At 44.4% G+C, this 22,675-nt stretch overlaps 3 protein-coding genes across 5 annotated transcripts; 2 read left to right on the forward strand and 1 right to left on the reverse strand.

Annotated features, from left to right (window-relative positions):
- The first annotated feature begins 255 nt into the window (after positions 1-255).
- On the forward strand, positions 256-1,319 carry LOC140068814 (NADH dehydrogenase [ubiquinone] 1 beta subcomplex subunit 1-like). Its single transcript, XM_072114199.1, has 2 exons — positions 256-679; positions 1,054-1,319. The coding sequence occupies exons 1-2, from the start codon at positions 513-515 to the stop codon at positions 1,085-1,087; spliced, it is 201 nt and encodes a 66-aa protein (XP_071970300.1). The 5' UTR covers positions 256-512; the 3' UTR covers positions 1,088-1,319.
- An 11,881-nt stretch (positions 1,320-13,200) lies between these two features.
- On the forward strand, positions 13,201-14,264 carry LOC140068815 (NADH dehydrogenase [ubiquinone] 1 beta subcomplex subunit 1-like). The gene is made up of 2 exons (XM_072114200.1): positions 13,201-13,624; positions 13,999-14,264. Exons 1-2 carry the CDS (start codon positions 13,458-13,460, stop codon positions 14,030-14,032), a joined length of 201 nt encoding a protein of 66 aa, XP_071970301.1. The 5' UTR covers positions 13,201-13,457; the 3' UTR covers positions 14,033-14,264.
- Positions 14,265-17,373: 3,109 nt separating this feature from the next.
- LOC140068816 (E3 ubiquitin-protein ligase TM129-like) lies at positions 17,374-20,633 on the reverse strand. Of its 3 annotated transcripts, none has more exons than XR_011848575.1 (2): positions 20,395-20,633; positions 17,374-18,063 (listed from the first exon to the last, which is right to left on the reverse strand). XR_011848575.1 is itself a non-coding variant. In XM_072114201.1 (2 exons), exons 1-2 carry the CDS (start codon positions 20,566-20,568, stop codon positions 17,754-17,756), a joined length of 456 nt encoding a protein of 151 aa, XP_071970302.1. In that variant the 5' UTR covers positions 20,569-20,633; the 3' UTR covers positions 17,374-17,753. The 3 variants fall into 3 exon arrangements, 1 of the variants encoding a protein (XP_071970302.1); XR_011848576.1 differs by having other exon boundaries at positions 20,342-20,633; XM_072114201.1 differs by having other exon boundaries at positions 17,374-18,035.
- Between the last annotated feature and the right edge of the window lie 2,042 nt (positions 20,634-22,675).

Raw genomic sequence — 22,675 nt, forward strand, 5'->3', positions numbered from 1 at the left:
CATGCGTTTTCAAAAACCAATATGAAAAGCAAGGATGCAAACATGAAAAGAAAAAAATGCACCTAAAACAGCACGTGTGTCACCGGCGTAACACATGCATTTTGTAAACACAATAGGGCACATTTACTTACACGGTTCATTCACAATCCAGCGGCGCGTTCTCCGACGCTGATTCGGGCTCTGCCAGGATTCACTAAGGTCATGCGCCCGATGTCCACCAGGTGTCGCTGCTGCTCTGAAGTACGCCGGAGTTCACCTCCTCCGTTTCGGTGTATGTGAGTGCTATTCTAGCGACACAAATTCTTTTTTAAATTCCACGTTTTTTCCTAGTGGTATTTTCACAAAATGACACCAGCTAGCAGCTTGTGTCGTTTTGGCCACCCACTGCATCTATCAATAGGCCTAAACCAGCGTATGATAAATCTCCCCCAATATGAGCATATGGTAGAGTTATGCAACTTTATTCTTTTATTACTTTTCCACACAATGGTGGACAGTTTCACAGTTGATTAATGTATTTACCTTTCTTCCCAGCCACCATGGTGAATATTATTACACATATCCGAGAAGGGTGGACGTATGCACTGGTGCCCCTAGGAGCTGTTGTTGGATACTATCTTGATAGATGGAATGATTCCAGGATGAGTCTTTTCAAGAATAAAAGTAAACTTTTCCAGAGGTAAGGCCATCCTTGTTTTCTTTGGGGTCTGGCAATGTGCATAGTACTGGTATGCTGGAAGTGTTGTACCACAGAAAAATAATATCATACACATAAAATATAGTCTTTGTGTAATGAAAACTTCATCAAATTTCTGAGGCTTGACATTTCATATTGCAACACTACAGTAATATATATATCATATTCAATTAAAAACACTCTTGTAATGATTCATAGATTTTGTTACAGTTGTATGCAGTTTAGACAACCCTCTCGGAGGTGAACAGAGCAGACACACTTTACTTGCACACCTACATTGTAACATACTACAGACCCTATTCTTGATTTACTGTTTTTTTGTTTTCTTATTCCTTTTTTTTTTCTTCTCTCTGCAGGGAACTGAAACACAATGAAGAGGCATGGAAGTAAAACTAGGAGGCTGCTACAGCAATATTGTAATGATCAAAAGTCATGTTCTTCAAAGTTTAAAGCACACAATATAATAAATGGTATTTGGAGTAAAAGTATATCCTCAATATTACTTGGTGAAGATAGACAATGTTCACCTGGTTCTTGTCTAGGTCTCCTGCAATGTGCTGTTTTGATGCCACATGAGGGGGGCAACCTGGGCTCAAATAAAGAAAAAATGTTTATCATTCAATGTTTTTTGTTTGTTTGTTTTTTTTCTGGGTGGTCTAGAATCCACTCTTACCCTAATAAGAGCTTTTCTTAGTACTGACCTTCGCTCTACCTGGGCCTCAAGATTTGATAATACTTGGAGCTCCAATCTTGGCTCATAGTGTCATACCCCGATACGGTGGTGTTGCACACTGGGATGTTTGGAGTTAACATGTTTTTAACATGTAACATGACTTTGTTTTCTTTGAAGTCACTAAGATCTCTCATAAATTGGTATTTTTTCCAATTTTGTATAAATGTAAGTTAATAAATTATGTACATCGACTTTTGTAAAATCTTTTCTTTCAACTCAAACAAAGCTTGCTCCCACAATAGCCAACATAGAAACGGTGATCTTACAGTAGGAAATATTGTTATAGTAGTACCACAGTAGCCAATATAGTAACTGTGCCTCCATATTAACAAATAAAGAGGGTGTAAGAAAAAGTGTGGAATGGTGGAATACATAGCAAAATACACATTGGATTGAAAAAATTAAAAAATGTGTCATATATTTTTCAAAAATCTATCCAATGAAACCAAGCACCTCATCTGCCCATCCCTTAGGCGGGGGCAACTTAAAAACCTTAAAGGAAACCTACCATTTCAAATGGTAGGTTTAAGCTGTAAACACCGAGCACCAGCTCAGGGTGAGCTGGTGCCGGTGCTTAGTTTCGTTAAGCTTTTTAAACTTTATAGCAGAAGCCGCTTCGGCTTGCGGCATTTCCTATGTAGGCGCGCGCACGATCGTGCGCACGCAGCGCCGAAGCAGTTTATGCTATAAAGTTTAAAAAGTGTTAAAACCGCGATACCGCGGTTTTAACACTAACGAAACTAAGCACCGGCACCAGCTCACCCTGAGCTGGTGCTCGGTGTTTACAGCTTAAACCTACCATTTGAAACGGTAGGTTTCCTTTAAAGGGTATCTACTACTAGGATGAAGGATTGTATGCAAATGAACCTGAGGGGCTCCATAGGTATTAATGGAGCGTGGAGCCCCACAGACTCATTTCTATACAGTTTTTCATCCTGGTGGTAGATGTCCTTTAAATGGGAACCCCCATTTTTATCACAGTTTCAGATTCCCCAGGAAAAATTACATTGATTTAACCTAGAGCTTTTTCAATTTTGGTGACGGCTGGCACTCCCAACGCCAAAAGTCCAAATGTGTTGAAAAAGGGGTTATTTCGATAAATACACGAGATTCAAAATCTGAAAATAGACATATGCAATTCTTTTTCTAAGAGCCATGTTACCAAATTTAAGCACTTATAGAAAATCCCCATCTTCAGAAGGGAGGAAATTTAAAGTGTAACCGTCATTCTGAGCAAAAAAAAAAACTAAAATACATAATTCTGCTCTAGGTGTCCCTGGGAATCATTCCTCAAAGTATTTTGCCTCTCGGTCCTCATTTAGTACCTTTTTTTGGCCCATAACAACCAGGGTTTCCAGCTCTCAAAAAAAAACTACAATCGGCAAGATGGAGGACTTCTCCCGAGCTGCACCAATTCCATGGAATACCGAACCCCCAAAGCTTCAAACGTGCTCTTAAAACCCATTTATTGAGGCAGGCCTATCACACTCGCTAACCGCATGCAACCTGTAACTCTCTTTATTAACCAATTCTAGGTACTTCTCATGTCTGTTTTCCAGAAAATGTCAGGTTCCTATTGTTTCATATGACGGTTTGTACTCAGTAATGTCTTGTTTTATTTGAATATGCTCCCCAGAATCTGTCACTTTCTAAAGATTCTTATAGTGTCCAGTCATACAAGAGAATAGAACACATATGTATTGCATTAGGAGGTGGCGGTATTGGGGGTTCTATGGCGATTATGTGAGCCTCACGGTTTTATAGTTCAGGTGCAGTACTGCCGACAACCAACACCCCGATTTATTTGTTGTGCCATAAGGATGTACATACATCCCCACAATTGTTGTGTGAATGCAGCTTAATTGTGAAGGCCCAGTTTTATCCTCTTAATGCGTTATTACCTTCACGTATATCATAATTCCATTAAAGGGAACCTACCACCACGATTCTACCTATAAAAGGTAGAACAGGTGGTAGGTGGATGTAAGGGTCGTGAGGATAGCTCTTTTTAGAGCTAATCCTCACGTCCCCGCTAACTTTTGGTAAACTTTATTGAACTAATATGGAAATTTAGTTATGCGGCTACTGGGGCGTACAGTAGCCGGGCACGAGGCTACACAGCGCGGCTACTCCACGCCCCAGTAGCGACATTACTCCTCCTACCCTGTTGTGTGCGGCGCACAGCTCCTCGTAGCTGCGCGCCCTCATCCGTCATGATGGCGTTCTGCGCATGCGCAGGGTAGGAGGAGTAACGTCGCTACTGGGGCGTGGAGTAGCCGCACTGTGTAGCCTCCTGCCCAGCTACTCCACGCCCCAGTAGCCGCAAAACTAAATTTACATATTACTTCAATAAAGTTTACCAAAAGTTAGCGGGGACGTGAGGATTAACTCTAAAAAGAGCTATCCTCGCGTCCCTTACATCCACCTACCACCCGTTCTACCTTTATAGGTAGAATCGTGGTGGTAGGTTCCCTTTAAATATGTATGAAGAGGGTTGACAAGCGGTACCCTCTCCATACACGGTGAGCAGTGGTGGATTAAGTGTCCCATTGCCTTTTCACACAACTAGGGCCCCCTCCCCACCGCCCAAACCAACATGTGCCCAGATGTTAGGACTTTGAATACTACTCTATATCCTTAATCCTACAATGTTCATAAAAGTAATTTAATGATGAACTTCAAACCTGCCCTTATAACCCGTCTACTTAGGAAAGCCAATCACATGTATTAGATATGGACTTTTGCTGTGTGCCAAGGTTGCTGCCACACATGGCATTTTTGCTCTGTTTGTAAGCATCTTAATAGATGAACAGATTCAAAGCTGCCAAATGCATGGTATGGTTTTTAAAACGCATGCTTAACCCCTTTCCGATTTTAGGGCACTTCTATAAAGAAAAGAGGAGACTCAATAAGGAAGACACTTTAATATAACAGATTTTATTACACATTTTGTTAATAGAGTCAGTAATTGATTATTTTACATAGTAAAACAATTCCTGCTCTGCTACATGGAACTACAAGTCCCAGCATGACTTGTAGTTACATCCTGGACAGATCTCCAGAAAGCTAAATGCAATGATGTACAAGTGATTGCTTTAGAGAAATGTTTTCTCCCAATATGAGGGCTCCATAAGGTTTTTGGCCATTTTAAAACTCCATTGCAGTGATCCTTATTTTTCAATACCTCATTTCAATCCCCCACAAAGTAGATAACCCCATACAAGGGCCATTACACTCCTCCTGTTCAGCCATATGTAAGTTGAGGCAGGCCCCGCTGGTCAGATCTTCCCAACGTCCATGGACCTATTAGAACACTGAGCATCTTAAAAAAAGAAACTTTATAAGATATAAAATCACATAAACAGCATAAAGGAGAGTTCACTGTATAATGCAAACATCCACTATAAACAATCTGGCGGGACAGGAGGGGCGTAGAAATTTGCTGGACAAGCAGGTCTCTGGATGATGCTGTTCCGGGCGCTTGAACCACTTGCCCCTACAGGTCAGGCACCACACGGGTTGGCAGTAGAACTGCTGGCACTCTCCTTTGTTGGGCACGTAGCAGTACTTCACAAGCTTGATGTTGGCGTTAGTCTGCATACAGCCGATACAGGGCTCCAGTTGCCGGAATGAGTAGTTACAGGTATAACTTGTACGTACCTGATGACAAAGGGGATATGCAACACCCCTGCCAATATATGGGCAGAGGAGTAGCGAATAAGGCCCTCAACCTGTTAGAACCCATCTAGTGAGTCTGATCAACTCATAAAGAGGGAATGCAGTAAGTCTCAGGTAATCAGCAGCTGTAGATTCTGCCTGAACAGGCAAGGGTTAAATGGATGCGATTCTGTCTACCAATTGTATTGCACCATGTACACTGGAGTGTCATTGGAGAGTTAGCCACCGCCTGACCAGGATAACAAAACCCCTGAAAAGGGAGGGGCAAGTCCTCTTTTCCAGCCACCTCTGACCAGAGAGGTCAGTCAGTTCCAGAGATCTTAGCGCACATGCTCTTACCACAGGCCTCAGCTCTCACTATAGAGCACATCATGTCAGAGGAGAGAAACTGTCTGCGCACCATCAGCACTAACACTCAGCTAAACCCAGGATAAAAGCTGCACCTTCCACAACTGAACACAGCTCCATCCCAGCCTGCATCTGCTACCAGGCTGGTGACCCAATTCCTGAGGACCACTCCAGTAGTCTGTAATGTACCAATGGGGGGGTATTGGTGCTAATGTACCAATGGGGGGGTATTGGTGCTAATGTACCAATGGGGGGGTATTGGTGCTAATGTACCAATGGGGGGGTATTGGTGCTAATGTACCAATGGGGGGGTATTGGTGCTAATGTACCAATGGGGGGGTATTGGTGCTAATGTACCAATGGGGGGGTATTGGTGCTAATGTACCAATGGGGGGGTATTGGTGCTAATGTACCAATGGGGGGGTATTGGTGCTAATGTACCAATGGGGGGGTATTGGTGCTAATGTACCAATGGGGGGGTATTGGTGCTAATGTACCAATGGGGGGGTATTGGTGCTAATGTACCAATGGGGGGGGTATTGGTGCTAATGTACCAATGGGGGGGGGGTATTGGTGCTAATGTACCAATGGGGGGGGTATTGGTGCTAATGTACCAATGGGGGGGGTATTGGTGCTAATGTACCAATGGGGGGGGTATTGGTGCTAATGTACCAATGGGGGGGGGTATTGGTGCTAATGTACCAATGGGGGGGGTATTGGTGCTAATGTACCAATGGGGGGGGTATTGGTGCTAATGTACCAATGGGGGGGGTATTGGTGCTAATGTACCAATGGGGGGGGTATTGGTGCTAATGTACCAATGGGGGGGGTATTGGTGCTAATGTACCAATGGGGGGGGTATTGGTGCTAATGTACCAATGGGGGGGGGGTATTGGTGCTAATGTACCAATGGGGGGGGTATTGGTGCTAATGTACCAATGGGGGGGGTATTGGTGCTAATGTACCAATGGGGGGGGTATTGGTGCTAATGTACCAATGGGGGGGGTATTGGTGCTAATGTACCAATGGGGGGGTATTGGTGCTAATGTACCAATGGGGGGGGTATTGGTGCTAATGTACCAATGGGGGGGGTATTGGTGCTAATGTACCAATGGGGGGGGTATTGGTGCTAATGTACCAATGGGGGGGGTATTGGTGCTAATGTACCAATGGGGGGGGTATTGGTGCTAATGTACCAATGGGGGGGGTATTGGTGCTAATGTACCAATGGGGGGGGTATTGGTGCTAATGTACCAATGGGGGGGGTATTGGTGCTAATGTACCAATGGGGGGGGTATTGGTGCTAATGTACCAATGGGGGGGGTATTGGTGCTAATGTACCAATGGGGGGGGTATTGGTGCTAATGTACCAATGGGGGGGGTATTGGTGCTAATGTACCAATGGGGGGGGTATTGGTGCTAATGTACCAATGGGGGGGGTATTGGTGCTAATGTACCAATGGGGGGGGTATTGGTGCTAATGTACCAATGGGGGGGGTATTGGTGCTAATGTACCAATGGGGGGGGTATTGGTGCTAATGTACCAATGGGGGGGGTATTGGTGCTAATGTACCAATGGGGGGGGTATTGGTGCTAATGTACCAATGGGGGGGGTATTGGTGCTAATGTACCAATGGGGGGGGTATTGGTGCTAATGTACCAATGGGGGGGGTATTGGTGCTAATGTACCAATGGGGGGGGTATTGGTGCTAATGTACCAATGGGGGGGGTATTGGTGCTAATGTACCAATGGGGGGGGGTATTGGTGCTAATGTACCAATGGGGGGGGGGTATTGGTGCTAATGTACCAATGGGGGGGGTATTGGTGCTAATGTACCAATGGGGGGGGTATTGGTGCTAATGTACCAATGGGGGGGGTATTGGTGCTAATGTACCAATGGGGGGGGTATTGGTGCTAATGTACCAATGGGGGGGGTATTGGTGCTAATGTACCAATGGGGGGGGGTATTGGTGCTAATGTACCAATGGGGGGGTATTGGTGCTAATGTACCAATGGGGGGGTATTGGTGCTAATGTACCAATGGGGGGGGTATTGGTGCTAATGTACCAATGGGGGGGTATTGGTGCTAATGTACCAATGGGGGGGTATTGGTGCTAATGTACCAATGGGGGGGTATTGGTGCTAATGTACCAATGGGGGGGTATTGGTGCTAATGTACCAATGGGGGGGTATTGGTGCTAATGTACCAATGGGGGGGTATTGGTGCTAATGTACCAATGGGGGGGTATTGGTGCTAATGTACCAATGGGGGGGTATTGGTGCTAATGTACCAATGGGGGGGTATTGGTGCTAATGTACCAATGGGGGGGTATTGGTGCTAATGTACCAATGGGGGGGTATTGGTGCTAATGTACCAATGGGGGGGTATTGGTGCTAATGTACCAATGGGGGGGTATTGGTGCTAATGTACCAATGGGGGGGTATTGGTGCTAATGTACCAATGGGGGGGTATTGGTGCTAATGTACCAATGGGGGGGTATTGGTGCTAATGTACCAATGGGGGGGTATTGGTGCTAATGTACCAATGGGGGGGTATTGGTGCTAATGTACCAATGGGGGGGTATTGGTGCTAATGTACCAATGGGGGGGTATTGGTGCTAATGTACCAATGGGGGGGTATTGGTGCTAATGTACCAATGGGGGGGTATTGGTGCTAATGTACCAATGGGGGGGTATTGGTGCTAATGTACCAATGGGGGGGTATTGGTGCTAATGTACCAATGGGGGGGTATTGGTGCTAATGTACCAATGGGGGGGTATTGGTGCTAATGTACCAATGGGGGGGTATTGGTGCTAATGTACCAATGGGGGGGTATTGGTGCTAATGTACCAATGGGGGGGTATTGGTGCTAATGTACCAATGGGGGGGTATTGGTGCTAATGTACCAATGGGGGGGTATTGGTGCTAATGTACCAATGGGGGGGTATTGGTGCTAATGTACCAATGGGGGGGTATTGGTGCTAATGTACCAATGGGGGGGTATTGGTGCTAATGTACCAATGGGGGGGTATTGGTGCTAATGTACCAATGGGGGGGTATTGGTGCTAATGTACCAATGGGGGGGTATTGGTGCTAATGTACCAATGGGGGGGTATTGGTGCTAATGTACCAATGGGGGGGTATTGGTGCTAATGTACCAATGGGGGGGTATTGGTGCTAATGTACCAATGGGGGGGTATTGGTGCTAATGTACCAATGGGGGGGTATTGGTGCTAATGTACCAATGGGGGGGGTATTGGTGCTAATGTACCAATGGGGGGGGTATTGGTGCTAATGTACCAATGGGGGGGGTATTGGTGCTAATGTACCAATGGGGGGGGTATTGGTGCTAATGTACCAATGGGGGGGTATTGGTGCTAATGTACCAATGGGGGGGTATTGGTGCTAATGTACCAATGGGGGGGTATTGGTGCTAATGTACCAATGGGGGGGTATTGGTGCTAATGTACCAATGGGGGGGTATTGGTGCTAATGTACCAATGGGGGGGTATTGGTGCTAATGTACCAATGGGGGGGTATTGGTGCTAATGTACCAATGGGGGGGTATTGGTGCTAATGTACCAATGGGGGGGTATTGGTGCTAATGTACCAATGGGGGGGTATTGGTGCTAATGTACCAATGGGGGGGTATTGGTGCTAATGTACCAATGGGGGGGTATTGGTGCTAATGTACCAATGGGGGGGTATTGGTGCTAATGTACCAATGGGGGGGTATTGGTGCTAATGTACCAATGGGGGGGTATTGGTGCTAATGTACCAATGGGGGGGTATTGGTGCTAATGTACCAATGGGGGGGCATTGGTGCTAATGTACCAATGGGGGGGTATTGGTGCTAATGTACCAATGGGGGGGTATTGGTGCTAATGTACCAATGGGGGGGTATTGGTGCTAATGTACCAATGGGGGGGTATTGGTGCTAATGTACCAATGGGGGGGTATTGGTGCTAATGTACCAATGGGGGGGTATTGGTGCTAATGTACCAATGGGGGGGGGGGTTATTGGTGCTAATGTACCAATGGGGGGGGGGGGGTTATTGGTGCTAATGTACCAATGGGGGGGGGGGGGTTACTGGTGCTAATGTACCAATGGGGGGGGGGGTTTCTGGTGCTAATGTACCAATGGGGGGGGGGGGGTTATTGGTGCTAATGTACCAATGGGGGGGGGGGGGTTATTGGTGCTAATGTACCAATGGGGGGGGGGTTTATTGGTGCTAATGTACCAATGGGGGGGGGGGGTATTGGTGCTAATGTACCAATGGGGGGGGGGAGCAACATCATGTGTGTGTGTGGGGGGGGGGGGAGTACCGAGAAGTTCAGATATGTAGGGGAAAACACTCACCGACGGCACAGCTGCACGAAGTGCATTAAGAACCCCGCATGGTGCGCACTCACCCCAATAACGCAGCCGTGGCCCGCGTACATGATAGTGGATGAAGCCACGTTCTCGCTCACTAACCCGCCGGACAGCAGCTTCTGCTCGGTTATCCCGGCCGAGTGGATCTCATTGGCGGGAAACATGAAGCACACGGCGAACACCACGTGTAAACGTCCCGCCAAACTCTCCATTGCTGTGAGACGGCGGGAACATGTGCACACTTCCGGCCATGAAGGCGGCCGGGCATCGTGGGAGTTTTTATGTTGACATGGCAACCAATCACAGAACCGCATTCATTTCTTTTGGAAATGAAAACTGATCTGTGATTGGTTCTTATAGACAACAAGGATAGTTTTGTTTTTTTAATGACAGAATGTATAAACTGTACTGTATGTATCCATGTATAAAGAAAAAGACTGCAGATCATCACTGAGTTCAGTCTTTAATAAGAGAATTGTTTTAAATAAAGGAGCCTAATCTGCTCCAAGTCTATTATAATATGGTCAGACCACTTGGACTGGTCAGTGTGAACATGATCTCTTGATGGTGCTCTGGCAATACTTGCATACTTGAAAAAATGCATCTTATTTGCATGTTGGCTTTTTTAATGGGTTTTTGGTTAAAGTGTCTTAATTTGGCATTTTTGTCTGTGTTTTTTGGAGAGGCGTTTTTATTTCGGTCGTCAAAGCAGTTGAAAACGCATGTGTTTGTGGTCTCCGTTTTGAAACGCATGCGATTACATGCACAAAGCATAGAAAAAAAGATCACTGGTCTTTTACAAAGTCCAAGAGACACAGCTGAATGCAATTAATAAACATCAAGCAATGCATTTGAACATTTGAAAAACCGCATAAGGCTGGCGCCACACGTAGCGCTTTGTCTGCGCTCGCAAACGCAGACAAAGTCGCGCCCATCGGAGCGGGCCTCGGCCCGATCGCATCGGCGTTTCTATGGAAACGCCTACCCTCGGGAACGAGCCGCCGGTGTTTTGCTTTAATTTAACGCGAAACACCGGCGGCTCGTTCCCGATCGCAGGCGTTTCCCTGGAAACGCATGTGCGTTCGGGCCGAGGACCTTCCCCTGTGCGCTAGCGTCGCGTTTTGACGGACGCCTAGCGGTACGCGTGACCGCGGCCTAAGTGTCAAGTCACACGTGGCGTTTTTAGATTGTTTTTAGGTAGTGCGTTTTCAGATCGTTAAAACACGCATTGGTTTTTTTTTAAATGCATGTGTTTTTTTGAAAACGCAGCCGTTTTTGTTCGGAAAACCAAACCAAATTCGGAAAACCAGACAAAAACAGATGCGTTTTCAAAAAACGGATGCCTTTTTTAACGATTTAACTAAAACCAACTAAAAATGTAACTTAAAAAGGCCGTTTTTGGGCCGTTTTTAAGCAGTCCGTTAAAATCCGCATGCGGTTTTTTTTTAATGCATCCATTGATCACCTTTCCTCAGCTGTTGTATATGCGTTTCAAACGCAATGAAAACGCGGGTCAAAACACAACGTATGAACGCGCCCGTACAATGAGCGGTGGCTCACTGTAATGAATGATATGCAAAAACACCATATACTGCAATACAGTAGCATTGCAGTATATGGTAGGAACAATCGAACCATCTAGGGTTAATGTACCCTAGAGGGTCTAAAAAATTGTGAAAAACAACAAGAAAAAAAAAAAATGTAGAAAATTAATAAAATATTCAAAATTCAAATCACGCCCTTTTCCCTAGAACTGATCTAAAATATAATAAACAGTAAAAAAAAATCACAGACACATTAGGTATCGCCGCGTCCCAAAATGCCCAATCTATCAAAATATATAACGGTTATGACCGGCGGTGACCTCCGAAACGGGAAATGTCGCCAAATGTCTGAAATGCGACTTTTACACCTTTTAACATGACATAAAAAAATGTAATGAAAAGTGATCAAAATGTTGCACAGTCCTCAAAATGGTAGCAATGAAAACGTCGGCTCATTTCTCAAAAAATGACACCTCCCCCAGCTCCGTAAACCAAAATTAAACATTCGTTTAATTTTTGAAAATGTATTAAAACGCAATAAAACCTGTATAAATTTGGTATCACCGCGATCGTACCGAACCAAAGAATACAGTAGAGGTGTTATTTGGAGCGCAGAGTGAAAGTCGTAAAAACTGAGCCCACAAGAACATGACGCACATGCATATTTTTTTTCAATTTTTCTGCATTTTTTTTTGTTAATAAATAACATCACAGGAAAGTAAAGTTTGTTCCGCACAAAATAAGCCCTCACACAGCTCTGTACACGGAAAAATTAAAAAGTTGTGGATTTTTGAAGGTAGAGAACGAGAAATGAGCAAAAAAATCCTGCGTCCTTAAAGGGGTATTCTCATCTGGGCATTTACATTTAATTAAATTCATTTGCCATATGTAAACATTTCTTCAATTGGATGTTATTAAAAAAAAATGTTCCTGTGTGAAGATAATTTCTCATAAATGTAGTTATTCTGTCCCTTAGAAACGAGATAGCTTCCTCGGATACGACCACGTCACACTCTGGCAGCGGTGGCCAGACTTGCGCTATAGAGCCCTGCCAGACCACCAGGATTCAGCAATCATTACCACAGGACGGCTGTAGGACCTGCAGCAACTCCCCAGACATTTCATATACAATAAGCTTTTTTTTCTTTGTGCACTCAATCTATCAGACGTGGCCGTATCCGAGGAAGCTATCTCGTTTCTAAGGGACAACATGGTTACATTTATGAGAAATTATCTTCACACAGGAACATTTCTTTTAATAACATCCAATTGAAGAAATGTTTATATTTGGCCGATTAATGAAACTGAATGTAAGTGCCCAGATGAGAATACCCCTTTAAGGGGTTAAAATAGCGTTAACACATATGTTTGTGAAACACGTGTGTTAACACTGTGTTAAGGCCGGTGATGCATGTGGCATTTATGTTGCGATATTGAAAACGCATGTGCTTGATGTAGGTTATTTGCATGCAGTTGTGTATCTTGGAATTTGTAAAAACACAGTGATTGTGTTCTCCATGCTGTTTGAGCATGTAATCACATGAGTTCCAAAACGCAGATCACAAACACATGCGTTTTCAAAAACCAATATGAAAAGCAAGGATGCAAACATGAAAAGAAAAAAATGCACCTAAAACAGCACGTGTGTCACCGGCGTAACACATGCATTTTGTAAACACAATAGGGCACATTTACTTACACGGTTCATTCACAATCCAGCGGCGCGTTCTCCGACGCTGATTCGGGCTCTGCCAGGATTCACTAAGGTCATGCGCCCGATGTCCACCAGGTGTCGCTGCTGCTCTGAAGTACGCCGGAGTTCACCTCCTCCGTTTCGGTGTATGTGAGTGCTATTCTAGCGACACAAATTCTTTTTTAAATTCCACGTTTTTTCCTAGTGGTATTTTCACAAAATGACACCAGCTAGCAGCTTGTGTCGTTTTGGCCACCCACTGCATCTATCAATAGGCCTAAACCAGCGTATGATAAATCTCCCCCAATATGAGCATATGGTAGAGTTATGCAACTTTATTCTTTTATTACTTTTCCACACAATGGTGGACAGTTTCACAGTTGATTAATGTATTTACCTTTCTTCCCAGCCACCATGGTGAATATTATTACACATATCCGAGAAGGGTGGACGTATGCACTGGTGCCCCTAGGAGCTGTTGTTGGATACTATCTTGATAGATGGAATGATTCCAGGATGAGTCTTTTCAAGAATAAAAGTAAACTTTTCCAGAGGTAAGGCCATCCTTGTTTTCTTTGGGGTCTGGCAATGTGCATAGTACTGGTATGCTGGAAGTGTTGTACCACAGAAAAATAATATCATACACATAAAATATAGTCTTTGTGTAATGAAAACTTCATCAAATTTCTGAGGCTTGACATTTCATATTGCAACACTACAGTAATATATATATCATATTCAATTAAAAACACTCTTGTAATGATTCATAGATTTTGTTACAGTTGTATGCAGTTTAGACAACCCTCTCGGAGGTGAACAGAGCAGACACACTTTACTTGCACACCTACATTGTAACATACTACAGACCCTATTCTTGATTTACTGTTTTTTTGTTTTCTTATTCCTTTTTTTTTTCTTCTCTCTGCAGGGAACTGAAACACAATGAAGAGGCATGGAAGTAAAACTAGGAGGCTGCTACAGCAATATTGTAATGATCAAAAGTCATGTTCTTCAAAGTTTAAAGCACACAATATAATAAATGGTATTTGGAGTAAAAGTATATCCTCAATATTACTTGGTGAAGATAGACAATGTTCACCTGGTTCTTGTCTAGGTCTCCTGCAATGTGCTGTTTTGATGCCACATGAGGGGGGCAACCTGGGCTCAAATAAAGAAAAAATGTTTATCATTCAATGTTTTTTGTTTGTTTGTTTTTTTTCTGGGTGGTCTAGAATCCACTCTTACCCTAATAAGAGCTTTTCTTAGTACTGACCTTCGCTCTACCTGGGCCTCAAGATTTGATAATACTTGGAGCTCCAATCTTGGCTCATAGTGTCATACCCCGATACGGTGGTGTTGCACACTGGGATGTTTGGAGTTAACATGTTTTTAACATGTAACATGACTTTGTTTTCTTTGAAGTCACTAAGATCTCTCATAAATTGGTATTTTTTCCAATTTTGTATAAATGTAAGTTAATAAATTATGTACATCGACTTTTGTAAAATCTTTTCTTTCAACTCAAACAAAGCTTGCTCCCACAATAGCCAACATAGAAACGGTGATCTTACAGTAGGAAATATTGTTATAGTAGTACCACAGTAGCCAATATAGTAACTGTGCCTCCATATTAACAAATAAAGAGGGTGTAAGAAAAAGTGTGGAATGGTGGAATACATAGCAAAATACACATTGGATTGAAAAAATTAAAAAATGTGTCATATATTTTTCAAAAATCTATCCAATGAAACCAAGCACCTCATCTGCCCATCCCTTAGGCGGGGGCAACTTAAAAACCTTAAAGGAAACCTACCATTTCAAATGGTAGGTTTAAGCTGTAAACACCGAGCACCAGCTCAGGGTGAGCTGGTGCCGGTGCTTAGTTTCGTTAAGCTTTTTAAACTTTATAGCAGAAGCCGCTTCGGCTTGCGGCATTTCCTATGTAGGCGCGCGCACGATCGTGCGCACGCAGCGCCGAAGCAGTTTATGCTATAAAGTTTAAAAAGTGTTAAAACCGCGATACCGCGGTTTTAACACTAACGAAACTAAGCACCGGCACCAGCTCACCCTGAGCTGGTGCTCGGTGTTTACAGCTTAAACCTACCATTTGAAACGGTAGGTTTCCTTTAAAGGGTATCTACTACTAGGATGAAGGATTGTATGCAAATGAACCTGAGGGGCTCCATAGGTATTAATGGAGCGTGGAGCCCCACAGACTCATTTCTATACAGTTTTTCATCCTGGTGGTAGATGTCCTTTAAATGGGAACCCCCATTTTTATCACAGTTTCAGATTCCCCAGGAAAAATTACATTGATTTAACCTAGAGCTTTTTCAATTTTGGTGACGGCTGGCACTCCCAACGCCAAAAGTCCAAATGTGTTGAAAAAGGGGTTATTTCGATAAATACACGAGATTCAAAATCTGAAAATAGACATATGCAATTCTTTTTCTAAGAGCCATGTTACCAAATTTAAGCACTTATAGAAAATCCCCATCTTCAGAAGGGAGGAAATTTAAAGTGTAACCGTCATTCTGAGCAAAAAAAAAAACTAAAATACATAATTCTGCTCTAGGTGTCCCTGGGAATCATTCCTCAAAGTATTTTGCCTCTCGGTCCTCATTTAGTACCTTTTTTTGGCCCATAACAACCAGGGTTTCCAGCTCTCAAAAAAAAACTACAATCGGCAAGATGGAGGACTTCTCCCGAGCTGCACCAATTCCATGGAATACCGAACCCCCAAAGCTTCAAACGTGCTCTTAAAACCCATTTATTGAGGCAGGCCTATCACACTCGCTAACCGCATGCAACCTGTAACTCTCTTTATTAACCAATTCTAGGTACTTCTCATGTCTGTTTTCCAGAAAATGTCAGGTTCCTATTGTTTCATATGACGGTTTGTACTCAGTAATGTCTTGTTTTATTTGAATATGCTCCCCAGAATCTGTCACTTTCTAAAGATTCTTATAGTGTCCAGTCATACAAGAGAATAGAACACATATGTATTGCATTAGGAGGTGGCGGTATTGGGGGTTCTATGGCGATTATGTGAGCCTCACGGTTTTATAGTTCAGGTGCAGTACTGCCGACAACCAACACCCCGATTTATTTGTTGTGCCATAAGGATGTACATACATCCCCACAATTGTTGTGTGAATGCAGCTTAATTGTGAAGGCCCAGTTTTATCCTCTTAATGCGTTATTACCTTCACGTATATCATAATTCCATTAAAGGGAACCTACCACCACGATTCTACCTATAAAAGGTAGAACAGGTGGTAGGTGGATGTAAGGGTCGTGAGGATAGCTCTTTTTAGAGCTAATCCTCACGTCCCCGCTAACTTTTGGTAAACTTTATTGAACTAATATGGAAATTTAGTTATGCGGCTACTGGGGCGTACAGTAGCCGGGCACGAGGCTACACAGCGCGGCTACTCCACGCCCCAGTAGCGACATTACTCCTCCTACCCTGTTGTGTGCGGCGCACAGCTCCTCGTAGCTGCGCGCCCTCATCCGTCATGATGGCGTTCTGCGCATGCGCAGGGTAGGAGGAGTAACGTCGCTACTGGGGCGTGGAGTAGCCGCACTGTGTAGCCTCCTGCCCAGCTACTCCACGCCCCAGTAGCCGCAAAACTAAATTTACATATTACTTCAATAAAGTTTACCAAAAGTTAGCGGGGACGTGAGGATTAACTCTAAAAAGAGCTATCCTCGCGTCCCTTACATCCACCTACCACCCGTTCTACCTTTATAGGTAGAATCGTGGTGGTAGGTTCCCTTTAAATATGTATGAAGAGGGTTGACAAGCGGTACCCTCTCCATACACGGTGAGCAGTGGTGGATTAAGTGTCCCATTGCCTTTTCACACAACTAGGGGCCCCTCCCCACCGCCCAAACCAACATGTGCCCAGATGTTAGGACTTTGAATACTACTCTATATCCTTAATCCTACAATGTTCATAAAAGTAATTTAATGATGAACTTCAAACCTGCCCTTATAACCCGTCTACTTAGGAAAGCCAATCACATGTATTAGATATGGACTTTTGCTGTGTGCCAAGGTTGATGCCACACATGGCATTTTTGCTCTGTTTGTAAGCATCTTAATAGATGAACAGATTCAAAGCTGCCAAATGCATGGTATGGTTTTTAAAACGCATGCTTAACCCCTTTCCGATTTTAGGGCACTTCTATAAAGAAAAGAGGAGACTCAATAAGGAAGACACTTTAATATAACAGATTTTATTACACATTTTGTTAATAGAGTCAGTAATTGATTATTTTACATAGTAAAACAATTCCTGCTCTGCTACATGGAACTACAAGTCCCAGCATGACTTGTAGTTACATCCTGGACAGATCTCCAGAAAGCTAAATGCAATGATGTACAAGTGATTGCTTTAGAGAAATGTTTTCTCCCAATATGAGGGCTCCATAAGGTTTTTGGCCATTTTAAAACTCCATTGCAGTGATCCTTATTTTTCAATACCTCATTTCAATCCCCCACAAAGTAGATAACCCCATACAAGGGCCATTACACTCCTCCTGTTCAGCCATATGTAAGTTGAGGCAGGCCCCGCTGGTCAGATCTTCCCAACGTCCATGGACCTATTAGAACACTGAGCATCTTAAAAAAAGAAACTTTATAAGATATAAAATCACATAAACAGCATAAAGGAGAGTTCACTGTATAATGCAAACATCCACTATAAACAATCTGGCGGGACAGGAGGGGCGTAGAAATTTGCTGGACAAGCAGGTCTCTGGATGATGCTGTTCCGGGCGCTTGAACCACTTGCCCCTACAGGTCAGGCACCACACGGGTTGGCAGTAGAACTGCTGGCACTCTCCTTTGTTGGGCACGTAGCAGTACTTCACAAGCTTGATGTTGGCGTTAGTCTGCATACAGCCGATACAGGGCTCCAGTTCCCGGAATGAGTAGTTACAGGTATAACTTGTACGTACCTGATGACAAAGGGGATATGCAACACCCCTGCCAATATATGGGCAGAGGAGTAGCGAATAAGGCCCTCAACCTGTTAGAACCCATCTAGTGAGTCTGATCAACTCATAAAGAGGGAATGCAGTAAGTCTCAGGTAATCAGCAGCTGTAGATTCTGCCTGAACAGGCAAGGGTTAAATGGATGCGATTCTGTCTACCAATTGTATTGCACCATGTACACTGGAGTGTCATTGGAGAGTTAGCCACCGCCTGACCAGGATAACAAAACCCCTGAAAAGGGAGGGGCAAGTCCTCTTTTCCAGCCACCTCTGACCAGAGAGGTCAGTCAGTTCCAGAGATCTTAGCGCACATGCTCTTACCACAGGCCTCAGCTCTCACTATAGAGCACATCATGTCAGAGGAGAGAAACTGTCTGCGCACCATCAGCACTAACACTCAGCTAAACCCAGGATAAAAGCTGCACCTTCCACAACTGAACACAGCTCCATCCCAGCCTGCATCTGCTACCAGGCTGGTGACCCAATTCCTGAGGACCACTCCAGTAGTCTGTAATGTACCAATGGGGGGGGGGTATTGGTGCTAATGTACCAATGGGGGGGGTATTGGTGCTAATGTACCAATGGGGGGGGGGTATTGGTGCTAATGTACCAATGGGGGGGGTATTGGTGCTAATGTACCAATGGGGGGGGGGTATTGGTGCTAATGTACCAATGGGGGGGGGTATTGGTGCTAATGTACCAATGGGGGGGGGGTATTGGTGCTAATGTACCAATGGGGGGGGGTATTGGTGCTAATGTACCAATGGGGGGGGGTATTGGTGCTAATGTACCAATGGGGGGGGGGTATTGGTGCTAATGTACCAATGGGGGGGGGGTATTGGTGCTAATGTACCAATGGGGGGGGGTATTGGTGCTAATGTACCAATGGGGGGGGGGTATTGGTGCTAATGTACCAATGGGGGGGGGTATTGGTGCTAATGTACCAATGGGGGGGTATTGGTGCTAATGTACCAATGGGGGGGTATTGGTGCTAATGTACCAATGGGGGGGTATTGGTGCTAATGTACCAATGGGGGGGTATTGGTGCTAATGTACCAATGGGGGGGTATTGGTGCTAATGTACCAATGGGGGGGTATTGGTGCTAATGTACCAATGGGGGGGTATTGGTGCTAATGTACCAATGGGGGGGTATTGGTGCTAATGTACCAATGGGGGGGTATTGGTGCTAATGTACCAATGGGGGGGTATTGGTGCTAATGTACCAATGGGGGGGTATTGGTGCTAATGTACCAATGGGGGGGTATTGGTGCTAATGTACCAATGGGGGGGTATTGGTGCTAATGTACCAATGGGGGGGTATTGGTGCTAATGTACCAATGGGGGGGTATTGGTGCTAATGTACCAATGGGGGGGTATTGGTGCTAATGTACCAATGGGGGGGTATTGGTGCTAATGTACCAATGGGGGGGTATTGGTGCTAATGTACCAATGGGGGGGTATTGGTGCTAATGTACCAATGGGGGGGTATTGGTGCTAATGTACCAATGGGGGGGTATTGGTGCTAATGTACCAATGGGGGGGTATTGGTGCTAATGTACCAATGGGGGGGTATTGGTGCTAATGTACCAATGGGGGGGTATTGGTGCTAATGTACCAATGGGGGGGTATTGGTGCTAATGTACCAATGGGGGGGTATTGGTGCTAATGTACCAATGGGGGGGTATTGGTGCTAATGTACCAATGGGGGGGTATTGGTGCTAATGTACCAATGGGGGGGTATTGGTGCTAATGTACCAATGGGGGGGTATTGGTGCTAATGTACCAATGGGGGGGTATTGGTGCTAATGTACCAATGGGGGGGTATTGGTGCTAATGTACCAATGGGGGGGTATTGGTGCTAATGTACCAATGGGGGGGTATTGGTGCTAATGTACCAATGGGGGGGTATTGGTGCTAATGTACCAATGGGGGGGTATTGGTGCTAATGTACCAATGGGGGGGTATTGGTGCTAATGTACCAATGGGGGGGTATTGGTGCTAATGTACCAATGGGGGGGTATTGGTGCTAATGTACCAATGGGGGGGTATTGGTGCTAATGTACCAATGGGGGGGTATTGGTGCTAATGTACCAATGGGGGGGTATTGGTGCTAATGTACCAATGGGGGGGGGTTTATTGGTGCTAATGTACCAATGGGGTGGGGGGGGGGGGTATTGGTGCTAATGTACCAATGGGGGGGGGGGAGCAACATCATGTGTGTGTGGGGGGGAGTACCGAGAAGTTCAGATATGTAGGGGAAAACACTCACCGACGGCACAGCTGCACGAAGTGCATTAAGAACCCCGCATGGTGCGCACTCACCCCAATAACGCAGCCGTGGCCCGCGTACATGATAGTGGATGAAGCCACGTTCTCGCTCACTAACCCGCCGGACAGCAGCTTCTGCTCGGTTATCCCGGCCGAGTGGATCTCATTGGCGGGAAACATGAAGCACACGGCGAACACCACGTGTAAACGTCCCGCCAAACTCTCCATTGCTGTGAGACGGCGGGAACATGTGCACACTTCCGGCCATGAAGGCGGCCGGGCATCGTGGGAGTTTTTATGTTGACATGGCAACCAATCACAGAACCGCATTCATTTCTTTTGGAAATGAAAACTGATCTGTGATTGGTTCTTATAGACAACAAGGATAGTTTTGTTTTTTTAATGACAGAATGTATAAACTGTACTGTATGTATCCATGTATAAAGAAAAAGACTGCAGATCATCACTGAGTTCAGTCTTTAATAAGAGAATTGTTTTAAATAAAGGAGCCTAATCTGCTCCAAGTCTATTATAATATGGTCAGACCACTTGGACTGGTCAGTGTGAACATGATCTCTTGATGGTGCTCTGGCAATACTTGCATACTTGAAAAAATGCATCTTATTTGCATGTTGGCTTTTTTAATGGGTTTTTGGTTAAAGTGTCTTAATTTGGCATTTTTGTCTGTGTTTTTTGGAGAGGCGTTTTTATTTCGGTCGTCAAAGCAGTTGAAAACGCATGTGTTTGTGGTCTCCGTTTTGAAACGCATGCGATTACATGCACAAAGCATAGAAAAAAAGATCACTGGTCTTTTACAAAGTCCAAGAGACACAGCTGAATGCAATTAATAAACATCAAGCAATGCATTTGAACATTTGAAAAACCGCATAAGGCTGGCGCCACACGTAGCGCTTTGTCTGCGCTCGCAAACGCAGACAAAGTCGCGCCCATCGGAGCGGGCCTCGGCCCGATCGCATCGGCGTTTCTATGGAAACGCCTACCCTCGGGAACGAGCCGCCGGTGTTTTGCTTTAATTTAACGCGAAACACCGGCGGCTCGTTCCCGATCGCAGGCGTTTCCCTGGAAACGCATGTGCGTTCGGGCCGAGGACCTTCCCCTGTGCGCTAGCGTCGCGTTTTGACGGACGCCTAGCGGTACGCGTGACCGCGGCCTAAGTGTCAAGTCACACGTGGCGTTTTTAGATTGTTTTTAGGTAGTGCGTTTTCAGATCGTTAAAACACGCATTGTTTTTTTTTTAAATGCATGTGTTTTTTTGAAAACGCAGCCGTTTTTGTTCGGAAAACCAAACCAAATTCGGAAAACCAGACAAAAACAGATGCGTTTTCAAAAAACGGATGCCTTTTTTAACGATTTAACTAAAACCAACTAAAAATGTAACTTAAAAAGGCCGTTTTTGGGCCGTTTTTAAGCAGTCCGTTAAAATCCGCATGCGTTTTTTTTTTAATGCATCCATTGATCACCTTTCCTCAGCTGTTGTATATGCGTTTCAAACGCAATGAAAACGCGGGTCAAAACACAACGTATGAACGCGCCCGTACAATGAGCGGTGGCTCACTGTAATGAATGATATGCAAAAACACCATATACTGCAATACAGTAGCATTGCAGTATATGGTAGGAACAATCGAACCATCTAGGGTTAATGTACCCTAGAGGGTCTAAAAAATTGTGAAAAACAACAAGAAAAAAAAAAATGTAGAAAATTAATAAAATATTCAAAATTCAAATCACGCCCTTTTCCCTAGAACTGATCTAAAATATAATAAACAGTAAAAAAAAATCACAGACACATTAGGTATCGCCGCGTCCCAAAATGCCCAATCTATCAAAATATATAACGGTTATGACCGGCGGTGACCTCCGAAACGGGAAATGTCGCCAAATGTCTGAAATGCGACTTTTACACCTTTTAACATGACATAAAAAAATTTAATGAAAAGTGATCAAAATGTTGCACAGTCCTCAAAATGGTAGCAATGAAAACGTCGGCTCATTTCTCAAAAAATGACACCTCCCCCAGCTCCGTAAACCAAAATTAAACATTCGTTTAATTTTTGAAAATGTATTAAAACGCAATAAAACCTGTATAAATTTGGTATCACCGCGATCGTACCGAACCAAAGAATACAGTAGAGGTGTTATTTGGAGCGCAGAGTGAAAGTCGTAAAAACTGAGCCCACAAGAACATGACGCACATGCATATTTTTTTTCAATTTTTCTGCATTTTTTTTTGTTAATAAATAACATCACAGGAAAGTAAAGTTTGTTCCGCACAAAATAAGCCCTCACACAGCTCTGTACACGGAAAAATTAA

Source organism: Engystomops pustulosus, chromosome 7, assembly GCF_040894005.1.
Source record: "Engystomops pustulosus chromosome 7, aEngPut4.maternal, whole genome shotgun sequence".
NCBI classification, from domain to species: domain Eukaryota; kingdom Metazoa; phylum Chordata; class Amphibia; order Anura; family Leptodactylidae; genus Engystomops; species Engystomops pustulosus.